Source organism: Rhinatrema bivittatum, chromosome 14 (assembly GCF_901001135.1).
Source record: "Rhinatrema bivittatum chromosome 14, aRhiBiv1.1, whole genome shotgun sequence".
Lineage (NCBI taxonomy): Eukaryota > Metazoa > Chordata > Amphibia > Gymnophiona > Rhinatrematidae > Rhinatrema > Rhinatrema bivittatum.
Window position 1 is genome coordinate 13787726 of NC_042628.1, and position 13623 is coordinate 13801348.

At 46.0% G+C, this 13623-nt stretch overlaps 1 protein-coding gene across 2 annotated transcripts in view; it reads left to right on the forward strand.

Moving 5' to 3' along the window:
- Positions 1 to 13623, forward strand: part of BAIAP3 (BAI1 associated protein 3) — a 152129-nt gene that overhangs the window by 67786 nt on the left and 70720 nt on the right. For both annotated transcript variants that reach the window (XM_029577623.1, XM_029577624.1), the window contains exons 3-6: positions 4655 to 4742; positions 8680 to 8766; positions 10573 to 10680; positions 11799 to 11858. In XM_029577623.1, the coding sequence (XP_029433483.1) occupies positions 4655 to 4742; positions 8680 to 8766; positions 10573 to 10680; positions 11799 to 11858 (343 nt within the window). The remainder of the gene's footprint in view (positions 1 to 4654; positions 4743 to 8679; positions 8767 to 10572; positions 10681 to 11798; positions 11859 to 13623) is intronic.

The following is a 13623-nucleotide window of genomic DNA, read 5'->3' on the forward strand; positions in this document are numbered from 1 at the left end:
AAAAATTAAAGATAAACTGAAGCATTAAGGGCCACTCACTTTTTTTTTTCTCATTTTATTTTATTTTTTTTTTAGAAACGTACTTCGCGCGTAGGCCCTTTAAGCAGCAGATGAATGAAACATTTAGCAAAATTGTGTTCTGATTAATTGTGGAGGAGGAGATTTCTTGAGTTCATAATGTCCAGTGAAGTGGCCAGAAGACGAGCCGAAATGAGACTGCATTCTGCTGGGGGTGTTTAAATCGGATGTCAGCAGATCCCATTTTGTCTTAGAAACCTGGCCAGTCTTAAAACCTCCTTAGACTTTTTTGTGTTTTATAGACTTATTTTGGTTGGCAGCTTGCCATGGACTCTCCGTTCTTGCTGGAGCCGGAAAGCTGCAGTGCTGCCTGTTGCATGCCCCAGTTTTTCCAGTGTTTTAGTTAACTCTTTGCTGCTGTTGGTTGTTTATTTAACACCGGGCTTTAAAAATCGAATCAAAGCAGGGACCGGCGGCCATGTGAAGGAACTGGGTTACTTCTCGAGTCCCTTCTTCCACTCCCCAGGCCAACCAGGGCCAGGAAAGCTACAGAGGCAGCACTCAGAGCCCCCGGGGGGGGGGGGGGCGGGAAGAGAGGGATCCCCAGCTATCATGGACTTCCAGCCCATGGTTAGGGTTCCAGAGGACGCCCCTGGTACACGGCCCCCAGCCAAGGACCACCACTAGCCCAAGCAAGCTAGGATGGATTACAACATAGGGGGGAAATCCCCAGCTAGGGGGCATGTGCGTACTTTGCATCTCCTCTTTGAAAATGCCTGTGTGTTTGCCGCTCTGACCTCAATAGTCTCGGGCAAGACGCCATTTTTAACCCGGGTGTTTCTGGAATCTGGCGCATATTTTTCTTCCAGGCAGACCAATTTATCCGGGTAAATAGTTTTGAATTTTGCCCTCCATATCACGTCTGAACAACATGCAGCATGACTTTTTGGTTCTTTATTGTTTTTGTAATCAGGGATTGGTGCACATCTGTATAATCCATGCGGTCCTCTGCAAACCTCTATGGCAAACAGAAGAGGTCATATAGCAGTGTAACAAGAAGACAGCTTGTTTATATCCCACTTCCAGTAATCCTCCAACATTCCTGAGCCACATAAAAGGCAGAATATTTATCTTGGGTTGCAAAATTGGTATTCGGGCACCAGCTCAGGGGGTATTCAGCTGTACCCTGTTGGGATTTCTCCCCATGCAAGATTTTGGCACACAATCAATTTTCCAGAATTGAGATCCATATCTGCATTAGAATGGCCTATAACACTGCTGGGTTTGCATTTTAAAGTGCTGCGAGTGTGTGCCTGTTGTAATCACGTGTGAAACTCGTGAACGTAAGGCTGAATAGTTCGGTCTCTTGCAGGATTTTCTGCGTGTTTGGGGGGTTTTGCCTTGGGTCTTGTATCCCTTTCTCTTGTATAGTAAGGAAGTTCAGCAGCTTCTTGGGAATTCCTGGGAGTCCTATCCAGCGAGGTGGGTGATGAGCATCCTTCCTCTATGGAAACAGATGCAGCCATTGTTCTCGTGGCACCTCCATTTTGTATTTTCAGTATTACACAGTCTCTGTGGTATTCCTATTTCTGTACGTAGATGGTGCACTTGTGCAGGGTCCATCACAAAGCACAGTAAAAGGAAATGTGCTAATCTCCCTGAAGAAGGGATGAAAAAGATTTTTGGTTTGACCTGAAGGAAAGTGTTCTGAAAATTAGCAAATAGATGACAAGCCTGAAAACAAAAAGGAGACTGGAATGGGGTGTAGGGAGGAGGGCAGGATTCATAGGGTGGAGTGAGTTTGGAAGGAGACTCGAGTAAAGTATGGTGAGGAGGGTAGGATTCATAGGGCAGAGTGAGTGGGAAGGAGACTCGAGTGTGGCATGGTGAGTAGGGTATGATTTATAGAGTAGAAGGAATCTTGAGTGGGGTGTGGTGAGGAGGGTAGGATTCATAGGGCAGAGTGAGTGGGAAGGAGACTCAAGTGTGGCATGGTGAGTAGGGTATGATTTATAGAGTAGAAGGAATCTTGAGTGGGGTGTGGTGAGGAGGGTAGGATTCATAGGGCAGAGTGAGTGGGAAGGAGACTCGAGTGTGGTACGGTGAGTAGGGTATGATTTATAGAGTAGAAGGAGTCTTGAGTGGGGTGTGGTGAGGAGGGTAGGATTCATAGGGCAGAGTGAGTGGGATGTGATTAGCGGAGTGAGCAGGAAGGGGCCATGTCATGGGACGAGGGCTGATGGATATGAGGGAGCGAGGTCATGAATACAAGTTTAAATAAGGAGGAGACTTTTTTTTGTATTGGCATCCTCGCCTAACAGGAAGCCGGTGGAGAGAATGAAGAAAAGCAGTGACAGAGAAGAAGGGCAGCAGAATTTTGTCATTACTGAAGAGGGTAGAGAGAGTTTTGGGAGAGAGCAGGAGGCATTGCACAGCAGTAATCAAGGCATGACAGAGTGGAGTAGACGAAGGATATTTCTGATATTACATGGCTGAAAGCTGAGCAGATATACGCAGAGAGGGATTTATGCAGAGATGCAGGATTTTTAGCCAAGAAGGAAAAAGAAAGAGGGAGCAAAGTCACGGCTGACACAACCTGAGGGCGGAGACGTTAAATCAGAAAGATTAGCTGGGATGGAGTAGCTCAGTTTGGATGTATTGGGGCGGAAGTTACCTGCAGTTCAAGCCCAATGGTCAGAATTTCAATATAAAATGTTTGTTCCAGTTAGAGAAAGAAAGAAAAGTGTTGCTGCAGAACTATTCAGTGACTAAGCTGGGGAGAGGTATTGATTATTCAGCAAAAGAGGTCTCAAAATGGGTTTTCTAATTAAGCAGGCAAAGAAATTTCTGAGTCACGCAGCAAACTCCACAGAGGTCACAAAGGGAGAAATTGCATTGCCAAGAGTTCAAAGGAAGATTATCATTTTTCTTTTTTAGCAATGCTTTGTTAAGATTTGTTTTTGCACCTGAAAAATTGCAAATGCTTTATCGGCCGCTGCAAAATCAAATGACATGGACATAGACAACTCCGTTTTTTGAAAACTAAAAGGTAAAAGCAAGTGCACAACAAGTGGAACCACCAAGCCACAGCAAAAACAAATTAAAATGACTGGGGACCAGCGAGAGATTATTCAGCAGGAAGACTTAGGAGCTGAAATGGCAAAGGTTTGCATTTGTGCATCTAAGTGTGATGCCCTGTGTGCACAGAACAGTTCTAAGCGTGCTGTCAGGTCTGTCCTTGTGGTGGTAAACACATTGCCCATTTATTAATGGGGCCTGTTAAAAGCAAGCAGACCCCACCTTGAACAAATGGCCAGCTCAAGCTCAGGATGGAGAAAATGAGCCTCTGCTAGATGTCTGGTGCACTTAAATGGATTTTCAGCTGCCAAAAGATATGTGCATGAGTTCATAACATGCATAAAAAAGAAACTTTGGGGGTTTTTCGGGGGGGGGGGGGGTATCAGGGACCTGCTATGAATTTATGCACATTAGTTGGACTTTAAAACTTGTAGAGGGGCAACCATATTACTCTGTGCAGTGAAAGTGGCAAAGAGGCTGGTAGCATCGTATATACTATGCAATTTTTTGAGACCAGAGCTTTCGAAGGCAAGAGTCCAATTTGTCAGATGCATCCAGTTCTTGTGAGGTACCACTCCCGTCTTTGTCGCTGGAGCCTGCGTGTTTTGCACGTAACCAGCATGCCATTTCAGCACAGAATAGGACACCCTCTTCTGTGGCAGGTAGACTGAGGCACCTCTGTTTAACCACATAACCCGATATTGTCATCTTTGTGTGTTTAAAATGACACGTGCAGAGGGAGGGTTTGGGAAGAAGCTCTAACCATCGTAGCCTTCTCTGAGCTTTGCTCCTTGAGCCCTGGACTATCGGGGTCATGACCCTATGCCCCTCTCCCCCCCCCCCCCCCCAGGATGGACGCTATCGCTGGCCCACCTACCTGACATCATCAGCAGGTCCTTAAAACATCGAGATGAGCCACTGCTGCGGCTCGCCCGAAAAGGCTGCTAAAGTTGCCTCTCTGCGAGCCTCTTCAGGAGGTCGAGGGGAATGGAAATGCTTGAAACATCTTTTTCTGTTCCCACCGTTTGTTGCAGAGGTAAACGTGTGATGGACAGGCAGAATCCAATCAGCGTTACTGGCAATGGTAGAAGATTATCTGGATGTTTAGCTAATAGTGATGGGGAAACGAGGGTCACTGGCCAAGAATTGCTTGCACATTCATGATTCAATCGTAGATAAGGATCTGGATTTGTCTGCATGTTCTAAAATAGCCACGCCCATGTGCGAGCGCCGGGAACCTTGCTCATGTGGACGCCTGCGCGTGTATTTTAAAATTCACCCCTTAGTGTCTAGCTAGTTGGTTTCCATGTCTGTGCTCCTTCTTCGAATATCTAAGTAGAGCATAGGCGTTTGGAAATTTAGGCCTAGGAGTCCATTTCTGTATAAAAGGGAAAACGAGGTAGATGTTAACGGTAGATTACAATTACTTATTTAAGTGGCAGTAATATTTTTATTTTTGGTTATTTCATTTGGGGATAAAGGCAATTCAAGCATCCACAGTTTGTTATTTAAATATTTAACGTTGAGCACAGAGATCTAAGCTGCTCTCTTTCCACAGGGAAAACAAAGGAGATGGAGATTTTTTTGAAAGAATGAGAAGCGTCCTTCAAAAGCAAGAGAGCATGCGGCGCAGTGGACGAGCAGAGGTACAACCTATGCCTGCAAGTTATGGAAAACGCTTTTCAATGCGTGCAATCTGAGGATGGAGATTGTAATATTGAGGTTACTGATGATAGGGGTGGGAAGAAGGAAAACATTTTCTTTCATTTTTCTTTTTGTTTTGGGGGGAGGTGTTCCCCCATCGTTTAGTGTTTATTTCGTTTATTTTGTTAAAAAAAAAAAATGAAATCCAGAAATGTGGCCCCATCACACACCCCTCCCACCTGAAAAAAAAATGCCCAAGGCCAGGATCCTTCCCTTCCCTGTCCAGGGGGATCCGAGGCCGCCACTTCGGCCTAGGCCCAGGCTTCAAGGCCCGGTTCCGTCGCTGCTAGAGCCTGACCCGCAGGCAAGGTCCCAAAGCCTGGGGCTCAGCCAGGGCCCAGGCCCGATGTTGCGACCCGGGCTTTTGGGACTTGGAAATGCAGAGATTGGGATGGTTTAGGAGGGGGAAAGGGGGTTTTTGAGACCCGTCATGTTCTGCCTAGCAGCGTGAAGGCTCGCCAGGCTGCGGGGGTGATTTTATGTTTGGTGTGAGAGGTTATGGATCTCGAAGTGCAAACAAAAAGTCTGAAACAAAAGTGCAAACTCTGGATAAATATTCTGTACAGAGCCAGCAGCCTCACATTTTGACACAGACGTACAACGCAAAAGTCACAAGGTACAGCCGGGGCTGCTTTCCAGCAGTTTTGCTTCCTTGCAAGGGAACGAGCTTTTCTTCTCCAAGAATTACAGGCTCCTTTTCACCATAAGGCACCTCGCATGTGGGAAATGTGAACCAGAACACTTAATAGCAGTCTGATTTCCCAAATACAAGAAAATGGCAATTTCCAGTACAAAAGGCATAGACGTTTGCAGCTAAGGAGAGCGTGGGAAGGGAGGAGCCGCATCTTGTGTGTCGCTGAGGTGAAATGGAGAGGAGCAGGGGGCGCATGCACCGTGAGTCCTGGTCAAACTTTATTTTTCTTTTCATCTTCTAGGAATCAATGTAAAGGAACATGCAGGCTGCTTTCAAATGTGCACGACTGCCAGCATGAATATCTCACTGGCTAGGTCCTGCTGGGTTTGGCATATTTACTGGGGAAGGATTTTTACATGTATGGACTATTTGTCACCTTTTTTTTTTTTTTTGTATCAAAAACCTTTTATTGGGAAATTCAGAGCACCTCAGCACATACAGTCCTCTCTGCACCGTTGTACCACTTTATTCCGAGAAACCGTGTCTTTACACGCTATGGATCAAAAGCTACATCCACCAGAATTGCCGTGAAATATACGAACATTAGCATCTATCAGCTCTAGTGCGGAACGTTTTTTTTTTTTTTTTTTAACATGTTGCAAAGAAATAGGCTTCTATTAACTCATTAGTTCGCAAACCTGTCCTGGGAGACGCCCAGCCAGTCAGGTTTTCAGGATGAAAATGAATATGCATGAGGTAGGTTTACATGCACTGCCTCCACTGCATGAAGATTTATCTCATGCGTTTTTATTGCGGATATCCTGAAAACCTGGGGGTCCCCAGGACAGGTTTGGGAGCCATTGCATAAACCGCAGGTCATACATTTCTAGAGCTTTAAATGGAAAAGATTTTCCACACGGTTCCTTGGACCTGTTCTCATACAAACTCTGAGTTACTTAACTGTTTGCTATCGCTTTCTGCTTCAGGTCTCAGCACTTCATCAGTGAGAGTACATCTCAGCATTACTCAAATCAAGAATAGACCTATCTCCACTCATCCACTAGTGTCCAAATTCATGAAGGTCGTGGCAGACTAAACCTCCAATCACAAAACCCATGAAATCTATACATGGGTCTGGCACAACTCACGAACCTGCCATTTGAACCATTTGAGTTGACTTACTTTCCATGTTAGGAACTTTGAAATAATATTTCTGGTGGTGATGACATCAGCCAGATGGGTCAGTAAATGTCATGTTCTAGTTCATTACTCATCCTACCTGCAGTTCTTCCACAAAAGGTGGTTTCAAAATTCCTACCAAAAGTAGTATCATCTTCGTATATTACATTCTTCCTAAGACCTCTGCAACCTTAGACTGTAAAAAGGCCTTGGCATATTACAAAAGAAGAATTCATCCACATTGTTAGGCTTTGCAGCTCTTTGTCTCTTACAGTCTTAACTCACTAGACATAGCAGTGGCCAAACTAACATTGTCCAGTTGACTGGCAGACTGTATACCATATTGTTATACCCTGGTAGCATTCAGATCAGACTCTATCAAGGCTCATCGAGTGAGAGCCATGGCTGCATCAGTAGGCCATTTACGAGCTCTACATATCTAGGACATCTGCAAAGCTGCAACATGACCAATTACTATCTGGACTCAACGCACAGTTAAGCTCTGGAATTTGTTGCCAGAGGATGTGGTTAGTGCAGTTAGTGTAGCTGGGTTCAAAAAAGGTTTGGATAAGTTCTTGAAGTCCATTAACTGCTGTTAATCAAGCTGACTTAGGGAATAACCACTGCAATTACTGCCATCAGTAGCATGGGATCTTCTTAGTGTTTGGGTACTTGCTAGGTACTTGTAGCCTGGATTGGCCACTATTGAAACAGGTTGCTGAGCCTGATGGCCCTTGGTCTGACCCAGTATGGCAATTCCTTATGTTCTTATGGACAATCTATCAAACAGACAGTAAATTCTAACAAGTAGTATTGCATAGCCTGTTCCTTCAGTACTTCGCTCTCCATAGGTCTGGATTGCTTTTCCATGGAAAAGCAAATTTGCTTACTGTAAGCTATGTTTTCCATAGATAGCAGGATGAATTAGCCATGCTAAATACCCACTCAACTCCCTGGAGAGTCTACTACCTAGCTAGAATTAGCTTTTAAATTGACTGAGGGGGCTCACGAGGCAATGCCTGAATAGGAAATCCCACTCATGCTCAGAGAGAGATTGTACGATGCCGCAAGATGACATGTCATGGCTAATTCATCCTACTATTTACAGAAAATACCATGTACAGTAAACAAATTTTGCTTTTTCTTCCATGACCTCAGCCTTCGGAGGAGTGGCCTAATAATAAGATTAGCAGACTGAGAGCTAGGGAAGTCAGAGTTCAAATCCTGATTCTCCCACTGACTCACTCCTTGTGATGTTGGGCAAGTCACTTTGCCTTCCATTGCCTCAGATATCAACTTACTGTAAGCCCTTTAGGGAAGAGACCCATCTGGTGTCCCTGAATTGTAACTCACCTTGAGTAATTAAATCCAAAATCCAAATCCTTTGGATTGAGTGCTATGTGCTGCAATTCTCCCAACATTTGTTCCAGTTTTAAAGGGCATGACTGAGTCTAATGATTCCCAGACCCCCCCTACCCCATCTTCCTGGCATGTTAAGAGCTACAGGGCTCCTGACCGCCGATAAAGCACATTGATCCTGACAGGAGAGGGCAGGCATCACTCTTCTGACATCAGAAGAGGTCGGATCACTTGCTTCAGCATAAATGCAGGATGTGGAGAGATGTAGCTCCTCCACCAACTCCCAGCCTCAGAAACCAAGGTAGCTGGTTACCCTCTCTATTGAACAAGAAGTTTCAGACCCAGGTGAGTCTGGGATTCCAGCTCAATCAGAATCCGCTTCAGCTGGCGTCATGGCACCACGAACCTTCATTTGTGGCTACCTGGGGATTTTTACAAACCCCCCCCCCACATTTATTTCCCCTCCCAACTCACTTAACCCAGTCATTGCTGTGTTCCTCAGCCAGAGCCTCAGACCAAGGCTCCTTCTGGAAGTTTGCCATCATGAATTCTGAATCTGTCCACTAGGTGTCGCCATTGCGTAATGACCGGGCCTCTTCCTCCCCACAGTATGGCCACAGGGACGATGTATTTTTACTTGTAACTGTCCTGAGACTGACGTGTGTATATATAATCACATACAGTTCTTTTTTTAATCTTTATTACAGGGTCTTTTGAATAACTGTGCTCCTCCTCCTCCAGAAACCGTTGGAGAAAATAAAGCAGCAGAAATGCTGAAGCTGACTAGGAGAGAGGTAACGCATGCTCGTATTTTAAAGTAAAGCAAGACATTTTCTTAGAAGGCTGGCAGGGAACAGAGCTGCTAGACAAAGGGATAATGGGGTTATAGCTGGTAACCACATTAAAAAAAAAAAAAAGCTTATTTAAAGTTCTCTTTTTGTATAATAGCAGCCATGTAAAGAAGAGAGGGCAAAGGCTTTGGATGAATGTTTTTGGAGAGCGTAATCAGAGATTCAGCAGTATTTCTCTAGGGCTCATGTAGCACATATTAACCGACAGTTGATAAGGAGTCAGAATTTGAGAATTTTCTAGTTCGTCCCTGGATTTCTGCTTTGTGTGTGTGGATGAGGGTTCTACCTCGGGGTCTGCCCATTCGGACCTCAAGCTTCACCTAACGGGTCTGCGTTTCCGGATGGCCATGACGGTCGTCGTGGGGAGGGGGGAGGCTGCCTTCTCCAGAGCGGCAGTGCCTGCAGGTGGTAATTAGGCAGGTTAGCCCCATATCTCTGTCTCTTTCCCCCCCCATCCTGATCGCCAGTCCCTTTTCTCTGTCTCTCCTTTCCCCTTCTCAACTCAAATGGGCAGGAGGAGAGCGACCCCTTTCCTGGGCCCAAGCTATCATGTCCTACTTTTTTTGTTTTTCACCCCAAAGGGCTCTGTGCTTCCCCACCCTTAGTTACAGCCCTGTCTGTGAGCCCTATCTAGGTTGGAAGCCCCATGGAGCAGGGGGTAGTGACTGCTCCTGCTCTCCACTACTGCTCCCCTCCTTCCAATTGTTTCCTCCTGCACCTTTTTACTTCCAGGACATTGGGAACCAGAGCTGGGATCGAGTGCCTTGAGTTTTATTCACAACTGTTTTTTATATTCCCCTCCCAACTTGCCTCCAGTCACTCCCAGGGCAGTCCTGGCCCTGGGAGCACTCACCGGGCTCCAGAACCTTACTATCATTGGTCCTAAATCGAGCCACTAGGTGGCACCATGGCACAATGACTGTGACACTCTTCTCCCCACTTCCCCCACCCTCGGGGCTGTGAGCTCTGCCTCTGCAGCATCTCTAGCCTCGACTGACATGGGGAATGAAAGACCTTAGCCGGGAATTGAACCCACATCCCTCCACCGGGCAAGGTGTAGCACCAGAGCAGCTGCGCTTCCTTTCTGGAGAGAGAGCGTGAGGGCCGGGGGGGGTTCCTTGGGTCCCCGTGAGTCTGCTGGCCTGCCCGCAGCTGCTGCTTGCTCCGAGTTCAGGAGTGGAGTGAGGTGGAGAAGTGGGTTTTGTCCCGTGACCAGCAGGAGGCGCTCTGCTGGGCTGCAGCCGGACCTCCTCCTCCTCCTGTCCCTGAGCTGAAGTGAGTCCTGTTGCTTTCATAAATACCAAAATGTTGCCAGAAATCAAAGATCTCAAGACTGATGGAGGAAAGTGGCTAGAAGTCGCCCGCATCCAGCAATGGCTGTTTGGGATGGGAGCTGGAGGCTGTTTATGTCCAGGTACACAGCTTATGCAACAGAAGTACCTTTAGTGTGTGATAGTGAGACTTCAATTGTTTCAGAATTCTGCAGCAAGTGTGTAAAATGTCGTCTTTTCATTTTGGTGCTGGTTGGAGCGTGGGGAGAGTCGGGGGATCACATGATGATAAATGATCCGATGGGGCTCACAATCCCAGTCTCCCTGCCCTACTGCACGAAAGACTTTTATATTAGTGATTAACTGGGGCTGTATACAAACGCCTTAGCACGACAGATTTTTTTTTTTTCCTAACTTATTATACTCCGAGCCCAGTCGTGATTTTTATTTTTTTCCTTGTCTTTAAATTGCTTTCCAGCTGGAAATGCTGTACGAGGAAGCTGCTTACAGCATCGTGCACAGGTGCGGGGTGGCTTCGTCGGAGCACACGGCGAGTCAGGAGGAGCTGCTCCGTTACCTTCAGGAGGTAGGGCGGCTCTGTTAACGCGGCCACCCCCTTTCCTTTTTTATAATACCAGAAAAAGTCACAGCTAGCAGTCGCGCTCGCAGAGAGGGGACTCGAGTTAGTTACTCAGCAGAGCACTTCTGACCCACCTGAAAGCGAGGTCCGGTCACTTTCACACGGGGTTCCCAATATCTAAACTAAAACTACTCCAGGAATTCTGGGACATGGGACTGAACGGAAACGAAAGAAACCAATCCATTTGCAGTCTCTTTTCGCTTGCCTTTTACTGATTTTTTTAGAAAGAGCAAAACGCTGAAAAGTAAAAGTATGTTCCACATTGAGTGGCTTGGGCAACAAAATAATTTAGTTGTGTTACTTCATTAGTGGTTTTAAGTAACTAAGGGGGTTATTTTCTAACCCTATTGTATGCGAAAAGGGACTTTTCGTGTGCGATAGCTAAATCGGGGCGAAGTCGCTGCCAGCTACCCCCCATTACCGCGTGATTCACAAAGCCCTGCGATTTTAGAAAATCCAGGCCTAAGTTTCTAGTAACAGGGTCATTTTCAAGGGGAAACGTAAATGTAACATTCTATTGGTGCAATTTTCAAAAGCCCATTACATGCACTTAATGCGGATGAAACCTATTGACAATTCAATAGCATGTATTGTAGCAATTTTCAAACGCCTTTCAAAATTACTACAATATATGCTATTGAATTGTCAAAGGGTTTTAACGCAGGTAAATGGACTTTTGAAAATTGCTGCAATAATGTTACATTTACATTTTCCTTTGAAAATGCCTCTGTCTGAGGGCAATTTTGTACCCACGGACCTGCAAGCAAATTTCCAGGAAGCTTCCCTTTGAAAATTCAGGTTGCACACAACGTGGGTAGACTTTTGGGCTCATGTACATAGCACTTGCATGGGAGCAGGTGCAAAGCGTTCTTTTCCTTCCCCCCTCCCAACCTAAGCCCGTCTTTTGTTCCCTGACAGACAAATGTTCATAGAACAACCGGGGGAAGGACTAATAATCAAACCAGGTTTCTATGCGCGTAAACACGTTTTTACATGTAAAACCTTTTATTATTGCTCTCTTACTTTACAGCCAGTGTTAGTTATTTGGTGTTTATTACTCGCAGGCTTTTGAGCTGAGTGACAGCGACCACGAGTCCATTCTTCAACGGGTGAAGGAAGCAAAGGTAAGCTAATGTCTAACCCCCCCAAGCCAGAATATACACTGGGACAAGCACGTTTCAGCGGCAACACAGCAGTTCTGTATCTCTTATTCCCTTACAGTGAGTGGGAATTATTTTCTGCACATCATCCCTCTTTTTTGTGTACTTTTGGTGGTAAGCAAGGGTGGCAAAGGAAGATGCGCTCATCCCAAAACGTGTCGTCAGTTCTTTAAGGTCGCGTGTTTAGAGCAAAGCATGAACTGGACCATCTGCTTTGAGTTTCCCCCTGTGTAGAAAGCCCACTGGGGAACGTATCCACATCTGGTCCAGATGGTGGTGTTTACTTTTATTTTCTCTCTGCGCTGCGACTCGTTCTCTTTATTCTGCCTCCCGCAGAGACTTTCCGCATATTTAGCAATGATAAAGAAGGAATGAGCTCGGTGATAGCAGGGGCCGCTGCCAGACAGGGGTAGGGGTGGTTAATGCCCTGCCCTGCTGGATCGGATTCCAGGCTCAGAGACTCCTTCCCTGGTTAAACCCCTGTACAACTGCGGGGTCAGCCCAGGAACTGAACTGCAAAGAGAGAAAGCCGCAGAGCCACACAGATGTGCTTGGCATGTGCATGGGATTGTGTTTGGTTGTGGGAGATGGGAGGACGAGAGAAACGACGGAAGCCACACATTACAGCCCCCTCCAGCTGTGGTTGCTTCTTGTCACCGCCTAATTTTATGGATCTAGGATTTTATCTAGGGGGGGTCCAAGCAGTCTGGATTTTGTCACCCGACCGCACAGATCTGAGAACCTCCCCAGTGCAGACTAATAAGAAAATCTCCTTTCACATATGAGTACACCGTCTGCAAAGTGGCACAGCTTCAGCAAATCCTTCGTTACATGACCCTAGAAGCTTTTACTGGTGATAACATACATAATTTAAAAACAGTGCAGATAAAGCATCCTACAGCCACCCACTCAAGTAGACAACTCAAGATCTGACATTTAAACACTGTCATCAATAGGAGGCTAATGTGGGGTTTTTTTTTTCCAGACTCCTCTGCCCTTCTGTTTAACATCTCGAGGAATAAAAAGAAAAGACTGCCAGTCAGACAGGGAAGAGAGATTATTCCTGATATAAAAAGAAAAACAAAACGTAGGGTTTGCAGTCATTTTGAATAAAGGATGTTCTGAAAGTGTTCCACCTGGAACTCTGTCATGTGAATTGACACTTTGGGGGGGGGGGGAGGCATTTCCGTGCCCTGCAGTTGCCGTTGTGCACTTTTTCACCATGGGGCAAATTTTCAAAATGGAGCTCAGCCGCAAGAGAGACGGCTAAGGTTCCGGTTGAAATTTTTTCCCTAAACCTTAGCTGGCTTAGAGTTAAACCTGCTTCCTCTGCGCACAGGGATCACCCCCTGACTTAGAGACCGACGTAATAAGCTGAGCATTAAAACCGGGCACTGAAATCCCGCACTCAGTTTCCTAACACACAAGCTCAATTATTTCAACTCTCGATGCTGTAAGCTAAGGGTAAGCGACTGCATCGGGAGTTAAAGAAGGTGCACAAAGACAAGGCTTAGTGTACAACAAAACATGGTTTATGCACAGACATCCTATTTTATGTGCGGAAAACATGGTCTCTGTGCATAAAGCATGGTTTCCACACATAAAAAAATCATGTCTGTGCTCCGCACACAAAAGGTTGTCAGACACAGAGAGCATTTTTTGTGCACAGAGCATGTTTTCTGTGCATAAAATCCCAACTAGAAGTCCTGGCACCAGAACTCCAGCTTTT